This window comes from Lipotes vexillifer, unplaced genomic scaffold (assembly GCF_000442215.2).
Source record: "Lipotes vexillifer unplaced genomic scaffold, Lipotes_vexillifer_v1.1 scaffold242, whole genome shotgun sequence".
Lineage (NCBI taxonomy): Eukaryota > Metazoa > Chordata > Mammalia > Artiodactyla > Lipotidae > Lipotes > Lipotes vexillifer.
Genome location: NW_006771376.1, coordinates 123,222 through 135,901, shown reverse-complemented (window position 1 = coordinate 135,901; position 12,680 = coordinate 123,222). Strand labels below are relative to the sequence as shown.

The 12,680-nt window shown below is 56.9% G+C and overlaps 1 protein-coding gene across 1 annotated transcript in view; it reads left to right on the top strand.

The window, feature by feature from the left end:
* Window positions 1-383: 383 nt before the first annotated feature.
* HCN4 (hyperpolarization activated cyclic nucleotide gated potassium channel 4) overlaps window positions 384-12,680 on the top strand; it is a 43,428-nt gene continuing 31,131 nt past the window's right edge. The window contains 1 exon segment of the mRNA XM_007446643.1: window positions 384-1,168. Coding sequence (XP_007446705.1) covers window positions 384-1,168 — 785 coding nt within the window.

The following is a 12,680-nucleotide window of genomic DNA, read 5'->3' as shown; positions in this document are numbered from 1 at the left end:
GTGCGCTCTGCGCTCCGGAGCGGTTTTCCGAGCGCCGCGGCCGCAGCGCTGCTTCAACCCGCGCCCATTGTTCCCCGCGGGGGCGGGGCGCCTGGAGCCGGGCCGCGCGCCGCGCCCCTGACCGCGGGAGGGAGGGAGGGAGCGAGAGAGAGCGGGGTCCCCGCGCCCAGCCCGGCCCGGGAGGAGGCGCAGCGCGGCGAGCCCCGGGACCCGGAGCCGGACTGGGAGCCTCCCCGCCGCACGCAACCTGCCCAGCATGGGCGCCTGAGGCGGCTTGGCGCCGGCGGCGAAGGACACGTCCCCGCGGGCGGACTGACCGGCGGGCGGACCTGCAGCGGGTCCGAGGCGCCGCACCCGCGCCCCTGCCCCCGGCCCCTGGAGCCATGGACAAGCTGCCGCCGTCCATGCGCAAGAGACTCTACAGCCTTCCGCAGCAGGTGGGGGCCAAGGCGTGGATCATGGACGAAGAAGAGGACGCCGAGGAGGAGGGGGCTGGGGGCCGTCAGGACCCCAGCCGCAGGAGCATCCGGCTGCGGCCGCTGCCTTCGCCCTCGCCCTCGGCGGCAGCGGGCGGCACGGAGCCCCGGGGTGCGGCCCTCGGGGCGGCAGACAGCGAGGGGTCGACCCGCGGCGCGGGCAAGTCTAGCACTAACGGCGACTGCAGGCGCTTCCGCGGGAGCCTGGCATCGCTGGGCAGCCGGGGCGGCGGCGGCGCCGGAGCGGGGGGCGGCAGCAGTCACGGGCACCTGCATGACTCCGCGGAGGAGCGGCGGCTCATCGCCGAGGGCGACGCGTCCCCCGGTGAGGACAGGACGCCCCCGGGCCTGGCGGCCGAGACTGAGCGCTCTGGCGCCTCGGCACAGCCCGCAGCCTCGCCGCCGCCGCGCCAGCAGCCTTCGCAGCCGGTCCCCGCCTCCTGCGAGCAGCCCTCGGTGGACACCGCGATCAAAGTGGAGGGAGGTGCGGCCGCCGGCGACCAGATCCTCCCCGAGGCCGAGGTGCGCCTGGGCCAGGCCGGCTTCATGCAGCGCCAGTTCGGGGCCATGCTCCAGCCCGGGGTCAACAAATTCTCCCTTAGGATGTTCGGCAGCCAGAAGGCGGTGGAGCGCGAGCAGGAGAGGGTTAAGTCGGCCGGGTTTTGGATTATCCACCCCTACAGCGACTTCAGGTAAGGAGGCCTGGCGATGATCCTGTGGGTTGCCTGAGCGGTCGCAGGCATGCTTCCTCTCTCTCGTCCCTGCCTCTCAGCCGGAGTTAACTTTCCTTCCTCGCGCTGGGAGCTTGGGGCGCCTCTAGGCTCTGAGACACCCCCAGACTTCCTCTTGCACCGCTCTGAGAACTTTCCTCTGTGCTCAGGCCTGCCAACCTCGTCCTCTCCGGGGCTGGGCCGCGTTAGAGGCAAGCTGAAAAGGTGTTCTGAGCCTGGCCTAGCCCTGCCCGCAGCCAAGATGAGGCTTTACCACCTTAAACCCCACATTCCACCTCCCTCTTCTGGGCTGCAGAGTCAGGGTGGACATTCTAAAGGCTGCTCCAGATCTTTAAGCCTACAGAGCAGGGCACTGAAGAGAAACAGACCTTTTGGCAGCTGGGTCAGCTCCTTGGGCGCTGACCCCAGGCATTAATATCTGCCTTCTGGTGTCCTGGGAAGCTGCAGCTGGGGAGGGAGAGCTGAGCTCCTGGAGGATTGAAGTCCAGGATAAAAGCCTTCTGCACCCACCCTAACCCTGCACCCAGCCCCTCAGGCCAAGTGGTGGGCCAGGAGCAGGCACCCTGGTCAGCTGGCATCCAGACTAGCAGGAGAGCATGACCTTGCTTGTAGTGGTCAGTGAAGATGCCTGGTGACCTGACGGATGAGCAGTTGCCCTGTGACCCTAAGCCCGTCCTGTGCCCCATCCTCACCCCAGCAGCCCAAGCTCCAGCAGCTGCTAGGTCTTTCATGGGTCAGTGGTGGGTCCCCAAACAAATGGTGTGACTACCAGTCAGGGAGAGGGACCCCACCCCCTCCTCATCACCTGAGTCAGATGCCACTGAAGAGCAGATACCACTCGGGGCCTGTGGGGGTATCTGTGCAAAAAGAGATATTGGTGATTGCCTCTGAAGTTGGGATCAGGGATGCCTCTACCCTAATCAAGATCTTGGGGTCCCTCAGTGCCTCTCTGGGCTTTCCTGATACACAGGATTGAAGTGAGGGTCTGAAAAATGTTTACACTTTTGAGCTGGGTTTGATTGATCCTCTCTCTCTCTGGGCCCTCCCCCTATTTAACTCTCTTCCCTGCCTACCCTGCTTGCCTGCCAATATAAATGAGCATTTTGCCAACCCAGAACCCTCTTTGCAAACTTCAGGGAAGCTAGGTTTGTAATGAGAGCATAGCCGTTTTCCATCCAATGAGAGAGATTTCTGGTGCTGGGAATGACCAGTCAGGCAACACTCAAGGGCTTAAAATAGGTGGTGAATAGAGGGCCCCTACCTTTTCCTTTTTTGACGGATTGCTCTGCCTAACCCTAATATCCAGGGTTCCCATTCCCAGAGGGCATAGGGGGGCCAGAGGATAGACTAAACAGACAGCCACAGTCCTCAAGTTGTGTGAGCCGATGTGAGACCCTCTCATGAGGAACTGTGGCTGTTTCCTGTTGCCAGGTTCCTAAAGTGTGACCTCCCCTCTGGTCAGTACTAGGACCTGAGGATCCCAGCCTGAGCTAGGGAGGAGTGGGTAGGCACTGTTGTCTCCTGCACCCCCTGGGGGTGCCCTGGGCTCCTCCTCTCTCTGAACTCCCTGGTTGTGACGGCAGGTAGGCCATGTCAATATCAACCTCCCTTCCTTCACTCAGCTCCCCTCTGGCTTTGTTGTCTGAAAGACTCTGTTCAGGGTTCTCACCACCAACCTCATTGCCTGGGGTGGGAGGCTGCAAGAGGCCAACCCCAGGCATACCTACCTTCCGTCGACAACAGGCATTGATCAAGCACCTTCTGGGAACTGGCCCTTGCCCTCCCAGTTGCCCCTTACCCTGGATGGTGAAGGGCTGGGGCCCGGCTGATTGCATCTCTGGGAACCTCTCCCGCCTTCTTGATCGTACTCTGCCTATCTTGGCATGTCTATCTGCAGTCCCCTTGCTGCCCAATCTCCTACTAACTGCAGGCCACCTGGGACATGGCAGAGGGGAGGGTGATAGGGATAGGGAGGTGTGGCTGCAGCAGGATTGATAAACGGGCAACAGAAAAAGGATCAGGCTGGGCTTTGATCTGGGTTTGTGCAACAAGCAACAGGAACTGGTAGCTGGAAGCATACACCTTCTGTGTGCAGCCTGATGCTGGGTGAGGTGTAAGAGAAGAAATCCAAGAAAGACTGTCTGTGTGTGGTATGGAGGGGTTGTGGTCATGCCTCTAGGTCAAAACAGCTGGTCTCATCTTCACAAGGTCAAAGAGGCAAGGACTTGGCCAAGTCTCCTAAGCTTAGAAAACCCACCAACTGAACCCAGGCTCACCTCCCCGCCTCCCCCTCCCCACAGCCAACCCAGCACCCTAAGGCTCAGTCCCTCAAGTTTCAGCCACTAGCCTTTGGCCTCCATGTGGAGCCAATCCCCACCGTCCAGCTCGGGCTTCACAAAAGCTTCTGCAAGCATTGCTCAGGCTAGTTGAGGATTTATTCATCATTTTCATGGGCAGGAAGCACTGATCCAACAGAACTGGTTTAATAAAGAATCGCCAGTGGGCTTCCCTGGTGGTGCAGTGGTTGAGAGTCCGCCTGCCGATGCAGGGGACATGGGTTCGTGCCCTGGTCCGGGAGGATCCCACATGCCGCGGAGCGGCTGGGCCCGTGAGCCATGGCCACTGAGCCTGCGCGTCTGGAGCCTGTGCTCCGCAACGGGAGAGGCCACAACAGTGAGAGGCCCGCGTACAACAACAACAACAACAACAACAACAACAACAACAATAACAAAAAAAAAAATCGCCAGCAAACAATGATAGATTGAGTTTGCAGTTTGGAGTTCAGGGCTTGCTGTCATGGGTTGCTTCTGGCATCTCCTGTTCTTGGGGAGGGGAAGGTTGGGTGCCTTTCCCAAGTGCTGGACTGGGCTACACTCTGAGGGACCCATGTAACTTGGGCCACGTATGTAATAGACTTTTCTTGGCTGCCTCTGCTTCTCCTCACCACCGCCTTGCTGCACACACGCCATGCCCTGGCTACCCCCATGGCTCCTCCAGGCTCACGAGCTTGTCTGGCTTCCCCTCCCCATCCACTGCACATTTGCCTTTTGAACCTGTATTTAGGGTTTGGTAAGGGAAGAGGCCAGAACATGCAGCCCCTCAGGATATTGGTCCCCAGGCTCCTGCCCAAGGCTGTTTGGGCTCTTTGGTCCTGGGTGGGTCCTTCCTTCCACATGAGGCATGTCCTAGAAGCCAAGCTTGGTGATGGGAACCTGGAACAAATAAAAAATAGTATCTGTGTGATCTTGATTTTCCAAGAGGAGAGAAAAGGAGTGGGGACCCCCAGTGAAGATGTATCAGGTTTTGTTCCCAGAAGCTGGTCAGGCTTTCAAGCATCAGGCTCAGGGGTTTGTCCTGGGTGTGTGACATCCAGGTGTCTGAGCAGGTATCTTGGGGCTGTGGGGTGGACGTGGGGGCTGGCAGGGAAGTCCCTCTGTGGGATGTCAGCTCTAGGGCTACTCCTGTGCCCCAGACTCTAGCTTGGCCTTGAGAGTGGAAGCAGGCAGAAGCTTGACCCTGCGTATCCCTCTCTGCCTTCCCTTTCCTAGCCTGAGCCTTCTGAAGCTGTGAGAAAGGGAAGGAAACAGAGGGCCCTAGAGGCTCCTTTACTTGAGGACAGAAACAGCTGGGCTCCGAAATCATGGAAACTGGGCCAGTGGCTCGGTAGGTCCCAGGGTTGGCCCAAAACTAACTTCCTGTGTTGGCCCATGGCCCCAGGCACTGCCATTGCCCACCTCACATCACTTCCCAGCTCTGTCTGCTATGGGGCCCCGCTTGGGTTATGAGCCTTCTCTGAGCCTCAGTTTTCCCATCTAGAAAAATGGGAATCCTGTTGCCTATGGCCATGTCAGACACAAATTGTCCAACTGTGGTCACCTGGTGGAGGTGAGGTGCACTGTCAGAGACCAGTGATGCAGTCGTGAACGACACTGCCCTGCCCTCACTGCTCCCTTCCCTTAGTTCTGAGCAGACCAGACGGGCTTCCGACCTTGGCTCAGGCCAGTGGTTCTGAATCTGCGTCAGAAAACTCACTGAGAACCTGCTGGAAACTATAGAGTCTCTATCCAGAAAGATACACGTATCCAGACACACTCAATATGACACTCAATTTCTGGCGTCTGTGGAACCGCTAAGTTGAAAGCCATCTAGGTTGCGAACCCCACTCTGGGCTATCCCAGAATACAGTCTTGGCCTGGGAGGGGCAGGTGCTAGCCTCCCAGAGCCTTCCCTGGGGCCCTGTAGTCTGAGGCTTGGGCTTCCCATTGCCTGCAGGATGGAAATGAAAACGGGGTCAGAGTTAGATGCCTGGAGAAGGAAAGGTGCTCTGCTGGGGGACTAGTCACTTTTCTGTTTCTGATGCCACGCCCATCTCTTTCAACCATGGGAGGGGCTGTTCAGGTAGGTGGTGAGGAGGAAGAAGGCAGCAGCCGGCTCTGGGTCTGGGGGCTTCTGGGGCCTTCCTGGGGGCATTGCCTGGGAATGCGTTTCTGCTATCAGTGTGAAAAGCCAGGCCAAAAAGGTGCTGCAGGCCCCTGTGGTGCTAGTGGAGGGGGAAGGGCGCCTTGGTGCAGAGGGGAATTCCAAGGTGAGCTGCCTGGGCGGTGCTGTCAGCTGGCACAGTGGGCAGCGGGATTCTCCAGTGATGAGGATGTGCTCAACCTGCTAAGACTGGAGCAGGTGAAGGATGTGCTGCGAAGGCCGGCATCCGGCTTGGGGCCGAGGTGCTCCTGGGATGCCAGGTGCACAGAAACCCGATGGGGCCAGAGGGCCAGGACCCTTATATTGCCTGGGTGGAAAGGCCTGGGCTCCACGTCCTCCCCATTGCAAGGCTTCAGTTCCTGGTCTGGACACTGAATGATGAGGCTGGGGGGCCTCTCCCCTGCCCAGCCCTGCTCCATTTGTTCCCCTAGCTGCTGTGAGCCATGAGGCTTTGGGCTGTCAAGTGGCCTGTCTTACACAGTGCTGGGCTGTCTGCCTTCCATGTGTCCTCCTCTCCCATGCTTTAGGGCCCCCGGGTCTTCTGGGATGCCCTCTCAGGCCACTGCAGCCACCATTGTCCATCTCTCTATCCCTGCCCATTGCATGGCATTAGGATGGAGCTCTGTGTTTGTTACAATGCAGTGTTTCTCACAGTATCATTTCATCCAGCTCCCCTGGGGATCTGTTAAAATACAGATTCTGACTCATTAGGTCGGGGGTGGGGTCTGAGGTTCTGCATTCCTGTAAGCGGCCAGGTGATGCTGCTGGTGCCCAGCCTAGAACCATGCTTGGAGTACTGAGGTTCAGACCATGTGTTCCACGCTTAGCCTGGGCTCCCTGACTGAGTTCCTGGAGGCCAGAGACTCTGCCTTCTCCTCTCGGCCTCTAGCAAAAGCATGACAGGGTGAGTCCTGTGACCTGGGGTGAGTGGCTCTCAGCCACAGAGGTCGTGCAAACTTGGGGGAGTCGGCTTTCCTCCCTTCCCGCTATGCTGCTTGGACCCTGCCAGTCCTGGATGCTGGCTGTTGCGGTGGGGTGAGCAGGAAGAGGCCAGGGGGCCAGAGGGCCCTCAATCCATCCTGTCCCACTGCTTTCGCAGCTTCTCTCCCATTCAAAGGGCCAGAGGGGCGGCCGGCTGGAGAAGTGGCAGGGAGTGCAGTGACTGCTGTGCTGCACTGAGATTTCTGGGAAGGAACAGATGTTGTCAGTGAGAGAGTCCAGAGGGGCCGGGCAGGAGAGCTGGTGTGAGGGGGCTCTGACAGTGGCTGGCTGGGAGGAGGACAGAGGCATCCAGTGGGAGCAGCCACCTTAGCACCTTGAGGTTGTGGTGGGGAGGGGGAGGTGTCTGAATCTTAATGCCCCCTCCCCCAGCCCAGACTACGCCTAGCAGCCCCCCTGTGGGCTGGGCTTGCCTGTCACTTCTCTCTGCCCCTGCCCAGCCTGGGAGGCACTAGTCCACATACAGATGACAGGGCTGACAAGTGTCAAAGCAGCCTGAGTGGCCCTTGTGCCTGCCACAACACTGGCCACCGCGGGGGAGTTCACCCAGAGCAGAAGGTCCAGCCCCAGTCCCTGGGGGGACTTGTCATGTAACTGAGGAGGCAGCCAGCTCCAGCACACACACACCTCTTGGCTCAAGGACTCTCACAAAGCTGCTGTTTCCAGTTGCTAATTAATAGAAGGGCTACAGAGGCCAGCCAGGCGGTCCTGCTTGGGCCCAGGGGATGTTGAAGAATCCACATTTCCCAGCCAGAGCGGGCTGTGGGGAGGGCAGGGGCACTGCCTTGGCTTCAGAGAGGATGTTCTCTGCCAGCCAGGCTTTACTGAGAAAGCATTGCCAGGGCCCTGGAAATCTGTGATCCCAGAGCCTAGGAGGCCACTCAGAGACACTCTCTATCATCAGCATCTGCCCAGAGGAGGGGTGGGAGGTGGCACAGAGAGGTGGTGAGCTCCCTGTCACCGAGGGCACTCAAGATGGGACAGCAGTACTTATACCAGAGGTTGCTAAGCAGCATCCCGTGGACCAAATACAGTACACAGATGTGTCCTGTTTGGCCAGCATAGTGTGTCATGACAAGTCTGAGGCAATGTTTAAAACGGAAAGGCGTAAGACAAAAATTTGGCTTTCTAGCTTCTCTTGAAAAATTGGAAACTCTGGCAGCTGTGGCCCCACAGTGCCACCCGCAGCAGGGAGCTGGAGCACACTAGAGGCTTTAAATTGGCTTTTGCTCTCCAGTTGCCCACAGTCCCCACCTGTCCCTGTGGTCTCTGGCCATGCCACACCTGCACATTTAGCTGCCTGACCCCTTAGGCTTCTAAGTGATGAAACCAAACAGTGGCTCAAAGCAATAGAGACTAAAGCCAGGTGGACTCACAGATCAATAACCACCATTTATGAACCATTACCATGTGCCAGACTGTTCTTGGAGCTTCTTTTCTTATGTTTTATTTATTCTTCATAGTGGCTCGAAAAATAGGTTCTATTATCCCCAGTTTACAGATAAGGAAACTGAGGCTCTGATGGGGGAAAAAAAAAAAGATTTGCCCGAAATCACACAGCTATGAAGCACCAGAACTGGAATTTGAACCTGTTCTCTAGGACTCAGAACTCATACTTGTCCTTTCTCTGTGTTCCTTTTCTTTCTTTCTTTCTTTTGCGCGCGCGTGCGCGCGCGTGCGTGCGTGCGTGTGTGTGTGTGTGTGTGTTAGCTTTTAAAAGCTAAATTACCAAAGTAGTTCAAGAAAACATTCTCCTGAGAATGAAAGCATTGCAGATAATGCTGGACACATCTGTGTGGAGGGGCTCAGCGGGCACGGGAAATTTAACAGGTCTCAGAATACCAGATCTGGACAGGGCTTGGCAAAGCTCCTGGCCTAAAGCCTTTATTTTATGCATGGGGAGCAGAGCACCAGAGAGGGAAGGTGACTGGCCTAAGAGCAGAGAGTAAGTCCAGGTCAGAGATGAAACCAGAACCCAGGAGGGTTATGTAACATATGGCTCAAAGGTCTTAAGGCTCCACAGTCTACTCCACCCCCAGCCAGAGGGGTCCAGACATCTAGGTGTCTAGATGACAGAGAAGGCTTCTCCTGAATGGTCTCATCCCTGGAGCTTTTTCTTGTCTCCCCAGCCCCATGCCTGAATTTTGAAGCGTTAGGTATTTTCAGGGTCCCGTCTTAACTTAAGCTCATCAATGAGAAGGGAATCTTTCCATACCTGAAAATGCAGCTTCTGGAGGCTGAGACATGCCTGTCCTAACCCCTAACTCTGGGGCTGCTGCTCCTGGGGATCCGGATCAGGATACTTGGCCACCTGCTCCCCCGACACCGCGGCATGTCCTGGCTGCATGGAGAGCTTTGGGATTTTGGAGCCACATCCAGATGCCATTGACACACCTGTTCCTCGATAGGAGTGTTTGGGGTTTAAAGGGGAAGGGAACAAATAGTCAGTGATATCTGTGTTCTCTCCACCAGAGAAGTAGGTGGTCATGTGGTCTTGTTCATTACATCTATCAGAGAAGTAAGAAAGTGGAGTCAGTCTCTGGTTTAGGGCTCAGTGTGTGTCCAGGGCCGAGACTCAGTCTATGCTCAGGATCAGGGTTCAGCCTGGGACCAAGGTAAGGCCTTGGTCTGAGGTCAGGAACTGGAGCTTCCTTGAGGCATCAGGGCTGGAGGCAGGGTGGGCATGTTGCCCACTCCATCCTATGCCCCCCACCCAGGAAGCCCTTCCTTCCTTTAAGCTCCCTGAGCTCCTACACCTCTTAGCATCCCAGCCAGCTGCCTTTGGTCTTCTTGGGGAGGTAAAGTACAAATTGTAAATACACAGCGGTGCCACTGCTACCAACGCCAGAGCCACCAAATCTCACACGTGACCACTCCTGCCCTGCTCTGGTCTCTTATTGTTTGGGGCTGTGTCTGTCTTTCCAGCCAGGCAGCCAGCTCGTGGCTCCTGCAGAGCGGCACTCTGGGCTGGGTAGAGAGGTGTGCTGGCTTGGTAGAGGGACTCTCTGCTCCCCATTGCTCCCCCAGCTCTGGGATCCCACAAATTGCAGAGCAAGCAGTGGGGCCTCCAGTCTGCTCACCGCAGCTGTGGGGGCCTGATAATTGGCTGCTGTTGATTTTGTGTCTGTCTAAGCATTTACCCGTGTGGGTGGATGGGTTATGTCTGCACAAACGAGGCTTTCAGAAATTAATACATAATGTGGGGCTGGCTAATACATTATCTTCTAGGCTTGGGGAGGGGCAAGCTAAGGGAGGTCGTGCCCTCTGGGAGACCAGACACTGCATCCCAAGACTGTTTTCACCCATTATGATGGGGGTCACTCCCCACCTGGCAAAGAGGAGAGTAGGACTTCAGCTCCTCTTAGGGCCCCCAGTCTGATTAGGGGGAGGGCAGACAAGAGGTAGACCAGTTTGGACTGATGGTCAGTGAAGGCTTCTGGAGAGAGCCAGAGGAGAGAGAGAACCATTCTGCACACTTTCTTGGAGGCCAGTGTCTGGGATCTTGAGCCACCTGGCTTGGGTGGGTGTTGGCAGACACTGAGGATTACTCGGATTGCTCAGAACCTGCCGTTTTGGACCTGCACTCCTTGAGCTTTGCCCTTGAGGACTCTGACCCCATGATGCTGCCTGAGTACGTGTGTGTGTGTGTGTGTGTGTGTGTGTGTGTGTGTGTGTGTGTGTTTGCATGTGTTTGTATGCATCTCTCTCTGGCCTCTCACCCTGGGTCCTTGAAGCCCAGGGGAGCTCTCCCAAGCCCTGGCCCCAGCCGTACAACCTCTGAGAAGACTTCCTTCTTCTGCCATCCTAGGCCCAGAAGGCAGGTGTTACCACTGCAATAATGTCACTGAGTGTGTGGCCTGGAGCCCAGAAGTAATTACCCTGTGGTTCCCCATCGCAGGCTGGAGCAGCCCCTGTCAGTGATTAACCCGAGTCCCTGATCACTTGATGCCAAACCCAGCTCTGGGCTTCTCCCACCTACAAATTGTCAGATATGATATGGGGCACTTATCCCCTTCCCCAGGGACAGGAAAAGACCCTCACCCTCAGGTCTCATCAATGCCACTGGCAACTTTTAGGAGAAACTTGGTCCAGCAGGGGAGACTCTGCAGCTGTGGCCTGTCCTCATGCAACATCGAGGCTGGCCCAGCCTGGAGCCCTGGGCCTCTCATCCCAGTGTTCCCAGCTTGTAATTGTCCACCCCTCCCACGCGGAGTTTACCCTCCTGACCCTCATCCTGTTCTGCAGTGTGACCTCAGCAAAGTCCTTTCCTCTCTCGGTGTCCAGCGTCAGGGCTCAGTCTGAGGCTGAGAAGGGGGCAAAGCTAATTGGCCAAATAGGTATTGAACCCGTAATCCTGACCCCATTACTACACATTGAGCCAGCAGGGCAGGGACAGCACCGCTGACAAGTAGAGCTGATGAGACTCTCCGTCCCTCATTCCTGAGACTCTGCCGAGACCCATCCAGCCGTGATCTTGGATTTACGGGACCCCTGTGATCCCAGAGTGGGTGGGGGATTCCTTACCTACTGGCCTCTTTCTGCAGGGTTTCTGCCAGCCCCTATCCTGGGGCTCAGGGTGGGGGGCTCCCTAGCATGTTGTGTGCTTATGCTGTAACCCATTAACCCCTGTGGGAGTGGAGATCAGGCTTTCTTTTCTTTGTTCCCTGGGCAAAGGCCCGCACCCACTCCCTCCTCCCAGCCACCTCTTGTAGGGGGCCACTGTCCTGGAAGCTCCAACCTGGCCTTGGAAGAGTTCAGATGTGAGGATCCATGGAGACCACAGGTCACACTGGACAACTATGGTTGGAAGAGTCCAAGGGGATGACCAGCGGGACCATTACCTTTGGAATTGGCAGGGTTAGGAAATGTGGCAAGCTGTCCATCCTGTCCCAGAGGCTCTGGGGAGTCATCCTCCTGCCATGTTGCGCTGAAGCTTCTGCTGACAGAGCTGAGGGAGCTGGCTGTGAGTAAGAGGCCAGTTGAAGACCTGGTTCTGCCCCATCCAGCTCTGTGGGCTGAGCTGAGCCCTCACCACCCTGGCCTTGCTTTCCTCATCTGAAAATGGGACCAGAGATTGGGTTTTAGCATGACCCCAAATCCGAAATTGGTGGCTGTAGAGTCACCTGGGAGCTTTATGCAATTATGGATGCCTGGGTCTCCGTGGGTGAGGCCCCGGGTGGGTATAAGTTTGGGGAACACCCAGGTGATTCTGCTTCTGTCACTTTAGGAGCCAATGAGCTGGCACCCGTAGGGCCCCTTCTGCGCTAACAGTCTGCGGTTCTCTGACTGCACTGCATTCACCATAGCCCTTCAGTGCTCCCCAGAGCCTGGGAGTGAAATACATCCAAGCCATTCATGATGGGCCCCTCCCCAGGGAGTCGTTCCCTTTTCTTCCTCGCAGGTTGTTAGCAAAGAGAACCATAAAACTCTGGGGCTGGAGGGACCCCAGGGAACATGCCCCTTGCTTAATGTCCTTGTCAGCCTGTGTTTTCCTGGAGGGAAGGCGGAGTCCTGTCCAGCTCATGTCCCCAAAGCCCAGGCACTCACAGGAGACCCACAGTCTAACAAGAGGGCCACATAGAGACCCTCCCAGAGTCAATATTTAGCCACCTTCTATGGGACAGCCCTCCCTTGGTGTCCTCATTAGCCCCGTGCGGCACCAGTGCTGCTTGGCCTTAGGGAGTTTTGCCCCAAATGCACCCCGTTTCCTCCTTCACAGGAGCACGCCCTTCCCGCAGGAGCAGGTGAACTCTCCTACCTAATTTCCCCTGAGCTTGTGCTCACCTGCTACTCCACAGCAATATTTCATTTTTGCTTCATTTTCCTAAGTGGGGAGAGCTGTGTTTGAGCCTTTTTTGTTTCTTATAAGCCCAGGTGGAGAAGTTCTCCAATTGCTGGTCCCCTCCACAATTTTCCCCAATAGTCTTGTCAGCTGAGTGAAGCTCAGAGAGGTTAGGCCGCTAGCCAGAGGGAACACAGCATCCTGGCAATTCCG